This window comes from Apostichopus japonicus, chromosome 11 (assembly GCF_037975245.1).
Source record: "Apostichopus japonicus isolate 1M-3 chromosome 11, ASM3797524v1, whole genome shotgun sequence".
NCBI classification, from domain to species: Eukaryota; Metazoa; Echinodermata; class Holothuroidea; order Aspidochirotida; family Stichopodidae; genus Apostichopus; species Apostichopus japonicus.
Genome location: NC_092571.1, coordinates 27,581,513 through 27,599,396, shown reverse-complemented (window position 1 = coordinate 27,599,396; position 17,884 = coordinate 27,581,513). Strand labels below are relative to the sequence as shown.

Below are 17,884 nucleotides of genomic sequence, written 5' to 3'. Positions count from 1 at the left end.
ACTCTTGCCCAGACCATTTCTTGAAGCGTTTGCTTGATTCGTGACAAATTAACAGTAAAATAAACATTAAAACTGAAACACATTTTGATCAGGAAGTTTGAACTAAAAGAAATGTCATGTCATGTATAAGTCCCTGTCATGTCATATATAAGTAAAAAATGTCTTCATTATTGTCAACTCTGCATTTTAGAGCGAAGCTAAGATTGTAGTTGAAAACGTTTTGAGATCAAACGCTACTAAAATATATAATGCGTTCTATAATTCATGTTTGCACTAAGTGTATGATGCATTGATTTAGACAAATCTAAACTATGGAGACAGATTCACTGTAATCAAGCTTTCTATTTGCACTAAATTGTAAAATAAACATTAAAACTGAAAGACTGACATTTTGAGCAGGAAGTTTGAACTGAAAGAAATGTCATGTCAAGTCAATAATGTACATTATTGTCAACTCTGCATTTAGAGCGAGGCTAAGATTGAAGTTGAAAATTTTTGAGATCAAACGCTACTAAACTTAATGCGTTCGATAATTCATATTCGCAATAAGTGTATGATGCATTGAATTAGACAAAACTAAACTATGGAGAAAGATTCACTGTAATCAAGCTTTCTATTTGCTCTCTATAGTACAACTCTTGCTCAGACCATTATTTGTAGTGTTTGCTTGGGTCGTGAAAAATTGTAAAATAAACATTAAAACTGAAAGACTGACATTTTGAGCAGGAAGTTTGAACTGAAAGAAATGTCATGTCAAGTCAATAATGAATATTATTGTCAACTCTGCATTTAGAGCGAGGCCAAGACTGGAGTCGAAAACTTTTGAGATCAAACGCTACTAAAGTTTATATTGCATTCAATAATACATATTTGCACTTAGCTTTGTTTTTGTTCTCTTCGTTTTAACATATTTGACAAGACTAAATCGTCTTTTGCTAGAGTATGAAACGATACGTAAACACCTCAGCCAATAGAATAACGTGGGTTAACTCGAAATGAAAATGTTGCATGTGGTATCATGATTCCGTCAGTCGATTTAACATCACCAGTTTAATAGTTCCATAATTCCGCACGGTCGCCACATATAGGAGCCCAATTTGATTTGGGGGCTGTAACGACTTAACCCAAAAATATTACCATATTGAAATACGCTCGGCGCGCGTACAACGTGTTAATGTGAATATCATGTAGACATGCATCGGTTATTACATCGCATGCCAATTACATACAATCATTTGCCGTGTTATTACCCTTCCATATTGGTTATCATTTTTGGGCAAGTCGTTACAATAATCATGAAAATAATGATATAAGATTAGCCATTAAAAGACACATTGCAATTTATTTTTCTTTCAGTAGCCTGGTGCATATTGACCGAATTGTCATAAAAATATTTGGTTGGGGGTGCTGCACAGTGGCTTTTGCACAATAATAAAATATAATTATTGATCATTACATCACAGTTTGCATGCACGGTGGCATTCGTGATGGGAAATCACGTAATACACATTGCAAGTGATATGTCATTGAGAAGGGGGAACTATAGAGAACAAGACAGACAAAGTCTCGGTTATTTCGACATGCGTTTTCTTTGCTTGGAAAATATTATTCATGCCAAATTTAATAGGTCCTGCTTAGCGAAATCAATATATCAGCTGACATGTCAATAGTGAAAGTTGTGCACTTATTTGTTTCGCGAATCTAAAATAGGTCCTCTGTTATCAGTGCCGTCTTCTATTAAATACCTGCGACAAGCGTAAGAGCTACTGTTGTACTATAATCCTCATGCCACAAGATAACAAAACAACGTCAATATCATAAATTGCCCCAGGGTATTAATAGATATTTAATTAACACGCCTATGTTGCATCAACAGTGGCTCCTTATGTTGAACCATTACTACCTTTATTGCATGACATGTAGCATGTAAGCTAGCACTCTTACGATATGTCTATATGCTGCACATATTACTTGATGCACGTACCTCTGAACCTGAAGTTAGCGTTGCGACCAAGCAAGTAACACATATATAGCAATCCGATACGAATTTGAAGATCTCGTGATTCTCGTCCGATGTGATTTGCTAGAACCTTCACAACATAAGTCATTCTTATATGAATGCTCTCTCTGTAAAACAGTGCCCCACCCCATCTTCCACCCCTTGCTAACGCCGCACTAGCCAACAAAATCTAGACATATGTTACACTGTTATTCAGTTAGTGGACTGTGTTCGCTGTTATTTTTCGTTGAACTAAAGCGAATAGGCCATACTGTTAAATCAGCAGTTTAAATGGGCATTTTATTTTCTTCTACTGACGAGACGACTGCAACCAAATTGAGGCTTAAACAAACAACATACTGTACACACTGAAGACATTGGGCATTGTTATGTTACTGACGAAGAATGAGAATCGGGAAAGTTCAAATAAAGACAAGACACTTATATAGTCTTACAGAAATGTATTTGAAGTTACCGCGCGGAAGACATGGTTGCAAGAGGCAGGAGTCTACATGTATACATATGTTATGTGATACAGTAATATGGTATTCAAGAGCTAAAAAAAGTAGTTTAGTTGGACATCATATAATAACATTACAGCCATTAATAATACATTTTCAAGTGACATTTTCTATCAACTTGACAACTTGAATGTATGATTCATAGTAAGGCTGTTTCACATACTACATAAAGATAATTTAGAATACCTGTCCTTATTCTCTTTAAGTCCATGTATATTAATTATGTACCATTCTGCTTTCCAATGAACAAAACAAGATCAAATAACTACCATGTTTGTACTATCAGATCATCTACAAAATGACCATTTGGCCACGGTCATTTATATTATATTAATGTATACATTGATTCTAGCGAACCATTATTGAAAACTTTTACAAAAGAGCGCCATCATAAACAGCAGTTTTTAGCCAAGACAGTTTGGGTGGCGATTTTGAGTCAGTAATCATGATCTCGTAACATGCATAACATTTGTTCTAAACGCAAGCTTGTGCTAATAAATGACTCCCTTAAATTTCCAGTCTGGTTAAGATAGTTACATGAACCTTTATGGCAGGGCCAGATGTGAATGAAGTATTATATAAAGGAAGGAGTGCTGATGTGGGTCATTGAAGTCAACAACCTTGGTGTCTTTGGGTCTTCCTCGGACACAAATGAGACACTAAATGGTGCATTTTGAGGCACATTAAGGTTATAAGTTATAAGTTTCTATATGCAGCTCAAACGGAAGGTCGTGTTAATCAATAACGATAAATTCAAAATGTGTGAGCCTAAACCTTATAATGGGAGGGCTAGAGACGAAGGGATGATTAATAATGGATGGAGCATTGTCCTGTGGTAATCTCATGTGTTTCTTGAGTTGTGGGATATCACCGGAATAAATTAGACGTCAAATGATGCATTCTGTTACGTATTTTTAGGCCATCAGTTAGGTCTATTGATGTAGCACTAAACGCAAGGTTTTGGTAATAAATACTTAGGTATATAGTAGAAAACGAGAGGGGTGGGGCGGGGTAGCCTACAGCCGTAATAGTGGTCCAAATAAAAAATCCTCCTACTGAATCATTTCTTCCTCCCCCTACATACCCCGCCAACCTCTCTATATGCACGCCAATGCATCTTGTAACACTTCCAGATTTACATAGCTGGATACAAAATACCTAACTAAATACAACGTAAATCAATTGAACCTTCGAAAAGTAGGAGATATATTAATGGACATTAGTCATTTTCTGTGTGATCCTACTGAAAATTCGTAGCTAGACCTTCAGTCGGACATGATAGTTGCGAAATTGTTTTTCTCGACTGGGAAGTTGGAAGTTCGATTTCCCGATTGGTAGTCCGACGACGGTCCTACAGGTCGCACGACAAAATTATGCGACTAATCACGGAAATTATTTGCATGTGATTGTGACCTTAAAAGTATAATTAGTTAATAGAAATCTACCTAAGAGTGGAACGGACATCATATTACCAAATTTCAATTTTCTGAACATTACCGTCATGAACAGATGTACTAACTCTGCAAAACGGCACAAAATCTTTCAAAAAAAAACTATAGTTTTGCGAACTAGTACTTGGAATCATGTGTGTAAATGACAATTTTACTGCTTTGCCAGTATAGAAATTTATTTTCATTTTTGTAACGTTTTTACAGGAAGTAGTGTGCAAACGGTCTTTTTCAGATGCAATGTGTATAAGCTCTCAATGTGGATGTCCTTTGAACGCTTCCGTAGAACACTACTTCATGTTCCCTACAAGCTTCCATATTGCTTATATATGTTCGAAAATTGATAATGGCGACTGAGCTATATAAGCCAGTCTTCATAGTTACACAGTGTTTTCACACAAGAAGTTTTCTCATTGGACGAATTGGTATATCATTGATTTATCTAAAGTATGTCGTCACGGACTGAGTGTTTGTGGTAACACTATGTAAGTATTTGTCGTAAAATGATTCACTGTTTATCGATATTTTGTTGCATGTGCAATACCAATGCGACCTATATTAAATTAAGGAAAATTTAAAACTGTTTGATACTGTTATAATAAGAACCGTTTCTTTATGGAATCGTGCATTATTATGCTGTGTGACTACTCTACCATTTCGGAATAGGCCAGTAATTTGAATCATGTCTCTGTCAAATCTTCAAGATCGAGAGAATCCGAGTGTATTCATTTATCAGCGAAAGATAAGTTGATAACTGAAAGGACAATGATTCCGTCCTCAGTAGGCACACCTTTTCAGAGGGTTTATGTGTCCGACACTGCCTCTAAGCAGACCCGTCAACTCTCCCGGTTTTACCGGGAGACCCCCGGTTTTTACCCGAATCTCCCGGCCTCCCGGTTTCATATTCTATTCTCCCGGTTTGTTAATGTTTCATCACTTGCGACATTTCTGAAAATAGCCAACAATTAGTCCTATTCTTAGTAATTCCCACAGTAACGCTGAACAGGAAAGTCTAAGTAGTGTAGTTCGCAAGAACAAGACAGACAGTCGGTCAAGTCTCAAGCTTGATGGGACTATCTAGCATACTAGGCATGAAGTCACAGTACCCAGATTCCACTGTTCCCTTTTTCAAATGGAAGCCTACTAAAGAAACCCTGTAGAAAGCGAAGCGAGCTGTTGTAAACTACAACAAGAAACACTGATTGTATGATTCTCTCACTGTATTGCATAAGTAGACTATACTTATTTAGGAGTATTTATATCATTTCAATTGAAAATTACCAAGCTCCCTATTTTCTCCTTAGTCTCCCTATTTTTTGGCCCTGAAAAATGTTATTCTCCCTATTTTGGGGTCAAACAGGTTGACAGGTCTGTCTAAGCCCCCTCCCCCCATACTCTACGCACCTGCTTATAATTTTAACCTTATGATGTACCCAATATGAACGGCCACTTTAGCAAAGTGAACTTCAACTAACAGCAATAGAGATATATATGACCTCATAAACAGTTCAAATGATGACAAAAACCAACATTGAAATTCCTGCTTAGGATTAACGTCTTCACTTGCTTTACACTTTACGTATCTATTAAAAAAGGTTTACAGCCAGAAAAAAAGTTTTGAAAAGATTGCTTTATCCAACACAAACGACACTTAAAAGTTCATTATTATCATCGCAGTGCAACTGTTAACTTATTTATCTTTCCTTTACTTTAGTTTTATCCTTACTGGATGTTGAAGAAAAACTGAAGGTTGGAGTGCATCCTCCAGAGTAAACTATACGAGAAAGACATCAAACACTTCAATACAACTTTAAAAAAATCATAGATGTCGCTGGTTTGAGAAATCAATTTTTATCATTCATTATCTTTGTGTAACAGCTACATTTATATTGTGCGATAAACCAGTAAGCACTCTTAAATGAGTAGTGAATTAAATCTCACAAAGAAGACTCAGTGAGATTGAAGGGGATCAAATAAGTGACTATTGTTTCCTTTGCTTGCCGATCTTCCATTTACCTTGTAAAAGAAATGGAAATGAATGTAGCTTTCAAACTTAGTGTCATCATTGCTTTATTTGTCATTAATTCATCTCAAGAGGAGATCAAATATGGAGAGTTTAAAACATTTGAAACGGGAAATGCTGCTATCGGCTTCCCTTTTGGAAGTATTGTAGGCTTGTACTGTGTACAGGGAACAAACAAAGGGATTGAAGTCTTTAGCACTGATAACACTGCTAATAAAATAGTGAAAAATTCAACATTACAACAGGAATTCTCAAACACGTATCAGTTTCAAGTGATTAATGAAACGACTACTTTGTTTAAGATCAAGAATTTTACGACTGAAATAAATGGCAGGACCTTCATATGTCTGAACCCAAAGCAGCTAAGTGCCAAGATCGTGGGTTTTAATCCGATTGATGATGGTAAGCCTGTGTGTTCATCGTCATATGGATCTCCATTTATATTTGAGGATTCGGTACAGAGTGACATCGAGATGAATTGTACTTCAGAGGAAGGAGACCCACCAGTGATGATGTCAACTTACATCAGATATGGAGATGAATTTGTCACTAACATCTCAACCAGGACAGCATCCTCTCACCCGCACCCCTTTAAGACTCTATCATTCTCATCGTACTTCAACTCATCATTTAACAATAGTGTATTTGTCTGCAATGTCTCTCAACAATTACCAGCACCTTATCAGAGTTACCAAGGATCTTGCTCCTTCGGACCTATTCTGTTTCTCCCTTTGTTCTCTGTCACAGCGACACCTCCATCTATCGACTTAAGTGATATTAGAAATGCAGTATTTAGTTGTAGCAGTAATGTGAGTGAAGTTAAACTATCCTGGACTAAAATCCCAACTCATTGGAAATATGATATTAAGGAAAGCGATGCATCCATTGAACTCAATGTATTTGATACCGGAAGTGGCGTCTACTCAGTTGACATACAATGTGTTGGTTACTATGGAGATAGAGTCATCACAACAACAGCACATTTATCATATTCACCACTGTCTGTCCTAGTAACCAATCTAGCAATATATTTGACCTTGGTGATCATCACCATTGTTGTTGTTTGTGTTGTTGTTGTGTTTCTTCTCAGTCGCGTTTATGTGACAAATATTCGAAAAAACAAGGACTTAATTCAAATGGATGATGCTTCCGTAGATGTTTTACCGGGAATTCTTCCCACAGAGAACTATGTGAACATCAATTCATCTTCATTTACATATGACAGTGGTGGTTATCTCTCTCCCTGCGAACCTTTACAAGACGATGAACAGTATGATATTGTCAAATGAATATTCTTTACTCTCAAAAACAATTCTTCATATTTAATGTTTGCATTTTATTCGCTACGGTGCTTTTGTGTAATTGTGATGTTACACTCGAAAACAGTCAATCACTGAAGGTATACTTTTGTATCATATATCATTAAAAACCATGTCACTTTGGTGGTATGAGTCTGAATACATCCGTCCCTTCTATGCAGTATTTATGTTAAGGAAGCTGAAACGGGCGTCAATCGATATAATATTACTTATAAATTCAGCATTATGATTCGAGAGCCCTTAAACTGATGTAACATAATGTTTAACAAAGCGTTTGGTTCCAAAATTAATCAATTGGTGTGTACGCGGGAAGACTGTCTGTCGGTGTCTCTGCATTGCATACTTTAATAAAGAAATTTATGTAACCTATTTTAGAAAAGGGGAAAGTTTATCCATGATAGGAATAAAATTGGAATGGAAGCCGTAGCATTCCTATACTTAAATTCAATATGTGAACGAGTTGCCCTGAAAGGTATTAGATTAACATATCTGCAATTTATACTGCGGGAGTGACCATTGCTGGGATTAACTCTGGGTACTATTGTCCGTTTGTTAGCGCCATCATGCTCCGTGCGGAAAGCCAGTGTGTAGCTGATTCAACTACATGACGTTTTCCTCCATTTTAAATGACCTTTTGTAAGACCCACAGTCTCAAAATTGACTGATTAGCGCACATGACGACAACGAATTAATTCCCCTTGGTCACATTTGTTGGGAACACTACCACGAATGATACATAGTATATAGTAATGAATTGCAATATATGACTTGGCTGCTACAAACAAATAGAATATTATTGATAGTATATATATATTAACATGCTGGCTTTGTTACACAGTACGTGTAGGGAAATCATGTAATACACTTTACAACTGATATGACGTTGGTACATGTAGTGCGATATAGATTAACACATCGTCGTTTTTTTTTTGTCATGGAAAAGCATTTCCTGCTAACATCAGATAATAAGCTTTACACACTAATGAGCGTTGAACACCTAATCAGGTAATACTGTGAAGCGACCCTGTCGTTTGTTGCAAAATTAAATCGAAAGAAAATCTCGACAATGGGAGTGTTTAGATGACATGTGGATAACTTAGGGTATGCATGCTTTTATACTCGACGTACTAATGTAGTTTACTCTCGCCATCACAAACATGATCGCTATATATAATATCTCCAATAATTTGTGCATTTATTAACAGTAGTACATGAGTCAAGACTTGATTTCCAATCCTCGCATGATTTTTCTTAACGTTTATGATAGAAATAAGTATATCCACTGTATAAAGTAAGGTGATCATTAATCTCTTCTTTGTTCAACTCCTCCCTGTTCCGATTATGCTAATAACAAAATTTGTGCATTGGTTGTTGAGATTATCCCTGAATGATGAATACTCTCAACACAGAAATAGTTATTCCATGAACTATGACATGTCATGTCTAACAGTTTGTCTGATGTCATCTTTTCGTGGAAAGTAAATCACATAGCAACAACAACAACTATTATGTTCTGATTACACGTAGGCCTTTAAAGTATGTAAATTTTCAGTTTCGATTATTTTATCGTGAAAAGCGTTTCCTGAAACTAATTTAGCAATGCTACATTAAAGCAAGTACAACTCTTGCCCAGACCATTCTGTGAAGTGTTTGCTTGAGTCGTTTCAAATTTAAAAATAAACACGAAAACTGAAGGACATTTTTACCAGGAAGTTTAAACTGAAAGAAAGTTTATGTCAAGTAAATAATGTACATTATTGTCAACTCGTCATTTAGAGCAAGGCCAAGATTGAAGTTGAAAACTTGATTTGAGGATCAAAAAGCTACTAAAAATTCATACGAGCACGGAGTCTATGATGCATTGAATTAAACAAAACTAAACTATGGAGAAAGATTCACTGAAATCAAGCTTTCTATTTTTTCTCTTCGTTTTAACATCTTCCTTAACATATTGACAAGACTGCATTTACTGAAACCTCTTTTGCTAATATGAACGATACGTAAACACCTCAGTCAATAGAAAAACGTGAGTAAACTCGAAATGCAAATGTTGCATGTGGTATCATGATTCCGTCAGTCGATTAAACATCACCAGTTTAATAGTTCCATAATTCCGCACGGTCGCCACCTGGAAATGTCTCCGACGTTCCAAGAATCTCACATTTTTTGTAATATAACAAGTGTAAAATACGAGGAAATATAAGTAATTAATTTAATCCGCTCTTGAACGTGACGATTCAGATGAAATGCATTAAATTACCTTCCTTTAGTCATTACAGCTAAAGACTTTAAGTATTTGCCATCTATGAGCCACACATGATAGGGTTTGTATGATAGATCCTATTTATTCTTTTTCATTTCGTCTTTGACACACCTTCTGTTTCTGTATCTTTTGATATAAGTTAGCCTATTATACTTCGCCCTTTATTCTTTTTCACATTGACTCCATCCATAATCAAGTTCAGTGACGTCAGAAATAAGGTGTTGTAGTAATGTACTAAGTGAAATGAAGTTATGTGGAAGAAAAATAAGGCTAATTATTATAAATAAGATATTAACACAGACAATAAATCAATTGAACTTAATATTACGGATAACGCCTATTTAATGTATATGTAATGTGTTGGGAACTATGGATATATAGTCATACATAGTGGTTGGGGTGCAGCACAATGTCTTTTGCACAATAATAAAATATAATTATTGTCAATCGTGAAATTTGTGCACTGATTTGTTTCGCCAATCTAAAATAGGTCCTCTGTTATCAGTGCCGTCTTCTATTAAATACCTGCGACAAGCGTTAGAGCTACTGCTGTACTATAATCCTCATGCCACAAGATAACAAAACAACGTCAATATTATAAATTGCCCCAGGGTATTAAAAGACATTTAATTAACACGCCTATATTGCATCAACAGTGGCTCCTTATGTTGAACCATTACTACCTTTATTGCATGAAATTTAGCATGTAAGCTAGCACTCTTACGATATGTCTATATGCTGCCCATATTACTTGATGCACGTAACTCTGAACCTGACGTATATAACGACCGCATACGAATTTGAAGATCTCGTGATTCCCGTCAGATGTGATTTGCTAGAACCTACACAACATAAGTCATTATTAATACAACACACTGTTGTATCTTATATGAATGCTCTCTCTGTAAGACAGTGCCTCACCCTCCCTATCTTCCACCCCTTGCTTAAGCCACAATAGTAAAACAAAATATAGACATATGTTACACTGTTAATCAGTTAGTGGACTGTGTTCGCTGTTATTTTTCGTTAAACTAAAACGAATAGGCCATACTGTTAAATCAGCAGTTTAAATGGACATTTTATTTTCATCTACTGACGAGACGACTGCAACCAAATTGAGGCTTAAACAAACAACATACTGTACATATAATACTGAAGACATTGGGCATTGTTATGTTACTGACGAAGTATGAGGATCGGAATTGTTCAAATAAAGACAAGACACTTATATAGTCTTACAGAAATGTATTTGAAGTTACCGCGCGGAAGGCATGGTTGCAAGAGGCAGGAGTTTGCATGTAGGCCTAACATGCTGTATACATATGTTATGTGGTACAGTAATATGGTATTCAAGAGCTAAAAAAGTAGTTTAGTTGGACATCATATAATAACATTACAGCCATTAATATTACATTTTCAAGTGACATTTTCTATCAACTTGACAACTTGAATGTATGATGCATAGTAAGGCTGTTTCACATATTAAGGATAATTTGGAATACCTTTACTTATTCTCTTTAAGTCCATGTAGTTTAAATTATGTATCATTCTGCTTTCCAATGAACAAAACAAGATCAAATAACTACCATGTTTGTACTATCAGATCATCTACAAAATGACCCGGTCATTTATATTTTTAGCCAAAACAGTTGGGTGGCGATTTTGATTTAGTAATCATGATCTTGTAACATGCCTTACATTTGCTCTAAATGCAAGCTTGTGCTAATAAATGACTCACTTAAATTCCCTGTATGGTTTAGATAGTTACATGAACCTTTATGGCAGCCTTGGCAGGGCCAGATGTGCCATCGACTGATTAAGGTATAAGCCTAAACCTGATAATGGGAGGGCTAGAGACGAAGGAATGATTTTATAATGAATGGAGCATTGTCCTGCGGTAATCTCGTGTGTTTCTCGAGTTGTGGGATATCACCGAAATAATTTAGATGTCAAATGATGCATTCTGTTGTGTATATTTAGGCCATCAGTTAGGTCTATTGATGTAGCACTAAACGCAAGGTTTTGGTAATAAATACTTAGGTATATAGTAGAAAACGAGAGGGGTGGGGCGGGTAGCCTACAGCCGTAGTAGTGGTCCAAATAAAAAATCCTCCTACTGAACCAACTCACTGTATTGGATACCGAAAGTGACGTCTGCTCAGTGAATATACAATGTGTTGGTAACTACAGAAATAGAAATATCACATCGACGATCCAAATCAGTGCAACCAATAACCCAGGTTGAGTAATAGCTGTATTATTAGTTGTCATGGTCATCTGCTTCTGTTTAATATGTCTCATTGTAATTATAGTATATAAATATCGCTTAACTGTTTCCGCCGGAGAGAACTCTAGTACGAGTAATGCCAATGATAGAAATACATCCATGAATGATGACATAGTCCCACCGATTGAATCTCAGATTGATAATAGTAATGCATTAAATCTACCCACAGATAACTATACGAACATCAATTCATCTTTATTTACTTATGACAGTGGTGGTTATCTGTCTCCCTGCGAACCTTTACAAGAAGATGAACAATATGATATTGTTAATTAAATATTCCTATTTTACCTCCGTTTTTGATTCATTCTGTTTTTGATTATTGTATTTACTAATATTTGTCAAGTTACCCTTGCACAATAAAGGAAAGTGAATGACAGGCAGTATTTCTTTTGTATTATGTAACACATGCACATTGATTGCAGTAGTCGGAATATATCCGCCCCTTTAATGCTACATTCGCATTTGACAGCTGATCAGACGTCTTAAAATAATGTACTATTTATAACTACAGCACAACGATGCGCTCGCCCTTAATTTAAGCAAAAATAACGTTCCAAATTGATCATTGGTTTGTACTAGAGAGGACTTTTATGGAGTCTGGGCAAGAGGATGTTTACTTTCAAAGTCTCTGTTTTGCAATTGTTAGTGACATACATGAAGCTTATATAGAAAAGGTGTTAACTATATTAAATCGAGATACTGAATATAATAAAGTGGAGGTCGTTGCGTTACTATATTTAGTATCCGATATGTGGACGAGCTGTCCTGAAGGTAACATATAACATGTCAATGTCAGAGTTGACATACATTTGGGTTAGCATTCATGTGATTGACTCTGGGTACTACAGCAGTGGCGTAGTCAGCATTCTATTGTTAGGAGGGCAAGATTTTTCTTAAGGGGGGCAACTCGTTTACGTCACATGTAAAATCTTCTTATTTGATCAAAGTTGTTGAGACAATGCACTTGTGAACCACTACAGACTGCCAATTACCAGACAGTATTATACATTAATAGAGCATAAAGTATATAATGAATTGCAATTTTGGACGTCAAGTACGCCCTACACAAAATTATAATTTTCTTGGATTGCTGCACGTATGGTAATACGTGGAGCAAAATCAAGTAACAACTGATACGATATTGATATGTACATGTTGAACTATACTGATAACTTTAGTGTCGTAATTTTCATGGGAAAGCATTTCCTGCTCACGTCAGTTAACAAGCGTTACACACTTATAAACGTTGATCACATGTTACACTGCGAAGTGACCCTATCTTTATACTTGCAAAGTCAAGAGATGCAAACTAAAATCGAAAGAAAGTCTCGATCATGAGAGCGTTTAGATGGCTTTACAATTCATGACATGATTTGAATTTACGTTTATGCAAAAGTTGATATAAAACAATATAATCTCACGTGGACGACAATCTCCCTGTTCGGATATGCCAATAACGAAATTATGCATTGATTGTTGGGATAATCCCTGAATGATGAATACTCTCAGCACAGTAATATATATGATGCTTTTGTGTACTACAATTATTGTACAGATGATCCCGTTTGTGCTTAATTCGGGAAATCACCTTCCTTAGGCCATCAGCTGAAGGTCGAAATTCGCTTGTTTCGTTCCAGCAACTGCGGGTCTAAAATTTCTCTACAGCATTGAATACATAAATTAACTAAGATTAATGATCCAAAAGTTCTCCATGTACTTTCCTGCAGTTTTTTTGCAATTCCGCTCGAAAGATCGAACTATATTTTTTATTGCGTATGTTAAGAAACCTGCCGTTTTACGTTCAAAAGTTGTGCGCCAGTGAAATATCTGTACCATGTGATATGAATTGTCCAATGAGCCATGAGTTCTGTGTGCAATCTTTGTAGAAAACAACAAACATGGCGGCTCCCACGGGCGCCAGTCAGTCTCCGACACACGGAAATCTACAGTGCTCAGTGCACATTGAATCTGTAAAATTTGAAGCAGTCAAGGCACTGACGAATAAACGATGGACTAAAGTTACTTCCTGCGCTAAAGATTGGCTTAATCTCAGCGGCGGAGACAGTGATATCGCCGTACTACTGATTACTCCATGGCCTACTACGATCAAGCGTGTGTTCAACAGCATAGTATGATGGGGTTCCACGATAAGTGTTACAGGCGGTTCATTGATAATGATAGCAAGCATATTGCTGCAAGAAAACGAACAGTTCCAGAGGAGACCCCATATGATTTTAAACGAAGAATTGACGGAAAAGATCGAGGAAACCAAGCAGAAGCTCTGGTGTATTGCCTGTTCAATTTATTATATGTGGGAAAAGAAACAATACATTACTCGGCGTTGCAAACGGGTGCAGGACAAGCTGCAGCAGGCAGAGACTTTCGATGGAGGTAAGCCTAAGCATACTACACAACTCTACTTGTACTTCTGTGGCATAGTTGAAGTGTTAAGAGAAGTTGCATAATGCAAGATCAGTAGCTCTTGAGGGATAGAATCCAAGTCAAAGGGCACAGTGTTGGACCTGAACATAATATAATTAGTGGCTTGGTCATCTGATTTGTTTTGTTATAAGGTGGTAGGAACGGAAATTTGTTTCAAATTCTCCATCTGGGGCACTAGCCTAAGTGTTAAATACAGGCTTCATAGTTTTCTTACTGTGGCCCTTTATTTGAATGATAGAGATATTATATTAGTTAGAAAAATAAGTGTAACAAAGGTGCAATAAGGTTAGGTTTGCAAGGTCTTATGGTCAGCCTGTCTAGCTTTACCAAAATGAACAAGTATCTGTCTCCTTTATTATTAGTAACAGATATAATCTACCATTGTATAATTTAAACCATAACATTAAGAGATAATGTACTGTACTGTCAAAAAAAGCCTGTTTTAATTCTTTTTTGCATGACACTGGTTTGCAAAATTTGAATGTGTCTTTGTTTGTCCATAGAAGATGAGCATATCACATGGTATATAAATAAAATTGTCTTAGTTCTTATTTGTTCAAACTTACATTTTGATCAACAGAAAATGCAAAACAATTTGCTTTTTTTATTTCATTTTATTAAAGTATTGCTTCGACAAGCAGCAGAGCGGAAAAAAGATGAGCCCAGATTTTATGAATATTAGAGGAAAAGACCGTGCTGCCATTGAAGTGAGGTACCACTCTCTATGTTGAAGAAACTAGATACAATTCTTGACAAGGAAGACATACAGATCTTGAAAGGTAAAGTACTCTCTTCAATGTGTGGTTCATTGAGTGTTCAGGGGTGGATCTAGGACTTTTGGAATATGGGGGTCCTCCCCCAAGGAAAATTAAAAAATTCTCTAAACGCTTTGAGATGCAATATCAGGTTAATCTTTCCATTGAAATTATTAAAGTAATTTGCAACATATTTCTAGCTGAATTGTAATTATATTGGTACCCCATCATAAAATGTGAGACACAAAAATATCCAATTTCATGGTACAAGGTGTTCTGTTCATCTCCTCCTCAGAGCAGAGTTTACCACCAACAAAAGATGCTCTGATCCAGCATGTTAAGCGCTGCACCAACCAGGCTGCTATTCACAGTAGGGCATTGCAGCAAAGGATTGATGCACTCTCACCAGAGGGACATGGATGGAAACTTGAAAATGATGACCTTATAATCACTTGGATGTCGAAGCCACCTGACCCAGATGTTTTGCTTCAGTGTGTCAGCAGTAGCTGTAGAGTCGGCAAATGTCTTAAAGGAAGATGTTCCTGAATGAATGCACAGCTACCGTGTACAGACCTATGTAAATATAGAAATTGCAGCAACTTCCAAGAAGATGTTGAGATTGTTGATGCAGGGGAAGATGATTTGGAGGATGAACTGTGATGGTGTTTAATCTTGATATCTTAGTCTGAAATTTTAATCAAGTTTGAAGTTTGTGAAGAGGGTTAACTTTTTCAAAGTCATGTTGTCATTATTTTGTTCCCCAGAGTTTAAAGGCACCAGAAAACATGATCTTATTCATATATTCATTTTAGCTATTGGTAGTTTTACGTAGATTACCCTACCTACCAGACACCTTATGATAAATATCCACATTTTCTTCAAATCACACTTTTTTTGCTGAGAGGGGAGGGGGGAGGAGGGTGTTATGGGCATGCTTTACCTCTTGCATATTCACAACTACATTTACTGATGACGATGACACAAATACCGCGTCCTGAAACCAGTCAGAGGTTTATATACTGTTGTTGGGGAACCATCGCCCCTGACCCTGTTCCAATATCACGGTTCTTTATTGTTTTGCCGTAACATTTCGTTATCTGTTTTATTCATATTGTTAACACGTTTTGTGCATCTGTTCAAGTTTTGACTGAAGGATATTCAAGTCTTTAGTGACTTTTATTTCATCTAATTATCTTCACCTCTACTACGGAATGGACTTTCCCTTTTCCATACCATATCTGACTTCCATGCAGTGAATTGAAGTGGATCCTGTTATAACTAGTACAACTGTCCTTGGATGAACTTTTAATCACTTATTAATTCCTCGCCGCGCCTTTTGATGAAGAACCTGTATCTTGAATCATCGCAAAGGCCCAGCTCTACTACACCATTGAGTGTATCGACCCAGTCTTAATAGATACACTATTTCTTTCTATCTGGGGCTTAAGTTAACTGTCTTCGTTATTCACTTATTTGTACCATTCACCTTTATTATTCATATTATTTGTAGAATATAGAACTATTATTATTCAAAATACCATTCGAAACCTTGTCGATCTTTTCTTTTATACGTTAACTCCCTTGGAAACACTTTTTGCAGGAATACGAATTATAAACATGTCGTTTCCGTAACAAGGAGAAAGTACCTAGTTTTGCAGAAGACTGTAGAAAGAGTACTAAGGTAACGGATATATACCGACTAACTTTATTTCACATCTACGATATGCCATGATGTCTTAGTGTGCCAACTTATATATTGATTTATACAAAGGAAATAACTCACTGGTCTTGGGGCATTGGCACATCTCACTGTAACTAGGGATTTAGCTACATGTAAAGTAGAAGGGGAGGGGGTCACATGTGTAAAACAGTTTGGATGGGGAGTGTAACAATTATGGAGAGGAACTTTTCATTATATGTGTATATTTACGCATACATGCACAGACGAAATGCATTCATAACATAGGGGGAAAATCTAAAAATATTTGATTTATTACAAAGCATTATATCTGAGTTTATTAAAAGTGGTACATTTTTATAATTAAAACCCTTAAGTTATAATGTTCAAAAATTGTATTTCATATTTCAAAGTTGAAAATGTGATTTTTTACCATTTTGGCGAAAATGGAGGGGGGGGGGGGGGGGGAAGGGCACAACTTGTAATGCCTGAAAACAACCCTCACTGACCCTTAGACCAGAATCCTCTTCCACCATTCTTGTAACCCTGACCCAACTATTATACAAAAAAATATATCAGTCGTCATTAAACATATAAGAAAAGAGTGGTATGTATGCACCACTGTACCAAATCTAACGTTAGCACATGTGTTCCTAATACATAGCATCGTAGCACGTAATGTCTACATAACATACCCAATTTCAAGGGTGCGTTACAAAAATACTGCAGGAAATTTTTTGGAGAACTTTTGATATAATGTTTGTGATGCATTAAACTACCCAAAAATGCATTAAAAGTCTAGACCCGGTGTTGCTGGAACGAAACTGATTTTACAGCCACATTTTGAGCTTCAGCTGATGGCCTACCTATATTTGTACAAGTTATCAATGAACCACAAAGAACAAGGGTTCATTATAGATTACCTGTTTGGGAAAAAATGCTAATTTACCACTGGAAGATATTGTAGGCTATACATGTACAATTGATTGAGATACAGGTTATATTACCATGATCAACAGCCATATATCTTGGAGTTCTGCTTTTATTATATTCAACGCGACGAAACTAACAAAGAAACACATTTAGAACCAGCTACACTTACCGTGTGAGAAATATTGAAAGCGACGCATCTCATCACGACTTTTC

General features: G+C 36.3%; 1 protein-coding gene and 1 long non-coding RNA gene across 3 annotated transcripts; both read left to right on the top strand.

The window, feature by feature from the left end:
- The first annotated feature begins 3,386 nt into the window (after nt 1-3,386).
- LOC139975548 (uncharacterized) lies at nt 3,387-7,326 on the top strand. The gene is made up of 2 exons (XM_071983559.1): nt 3,387-4,453; nt 5,683-7,326. Exon 2 carries the CDS (start codon nt 5,997-5,999, stop codon nt 7,278-7,280), a length of 1,284 nt encoding a protein of 427 aa, XP_071839660.1. The 5' UTR covers nt 3,387-4,453; nt 5,683-5,996; the 3' UTR covers nt 7,281-7,326.
- A 6,720-nt stretch (nt 7,327-14,046) lies between these two features.
- On the top strand, nt 14,047-17,611 carry LOC139976301 (uncharacterized). 2 transcript variants are annotated; one of them, XR_011796082.1, is made up of 3 exons: nt 14,047-14,254; nt 14,929-15,084; nt 15,361-17,611. It is a non-coding gene; the product is annotated as an uncharacterized lncRNA (long non-coding RNA). The 2 variants fall into 2 exon arrangements; XR_011796081.1 differs by having other exon boundaries at nt 15,356-17,611.
- Nucleotides 17,612-17,884: the final 273 nt, after the last annotated feature.

What these genes read in the sequence shown, in the direction of transcription:
- LOC139975548 (XM_071983559.1), top strand. Translation starts at nt 5,997, where the DNA reads ATGGAAATGAATGTAGCTTTCAAACTTAGTGTCATCATTGCTTTATTT.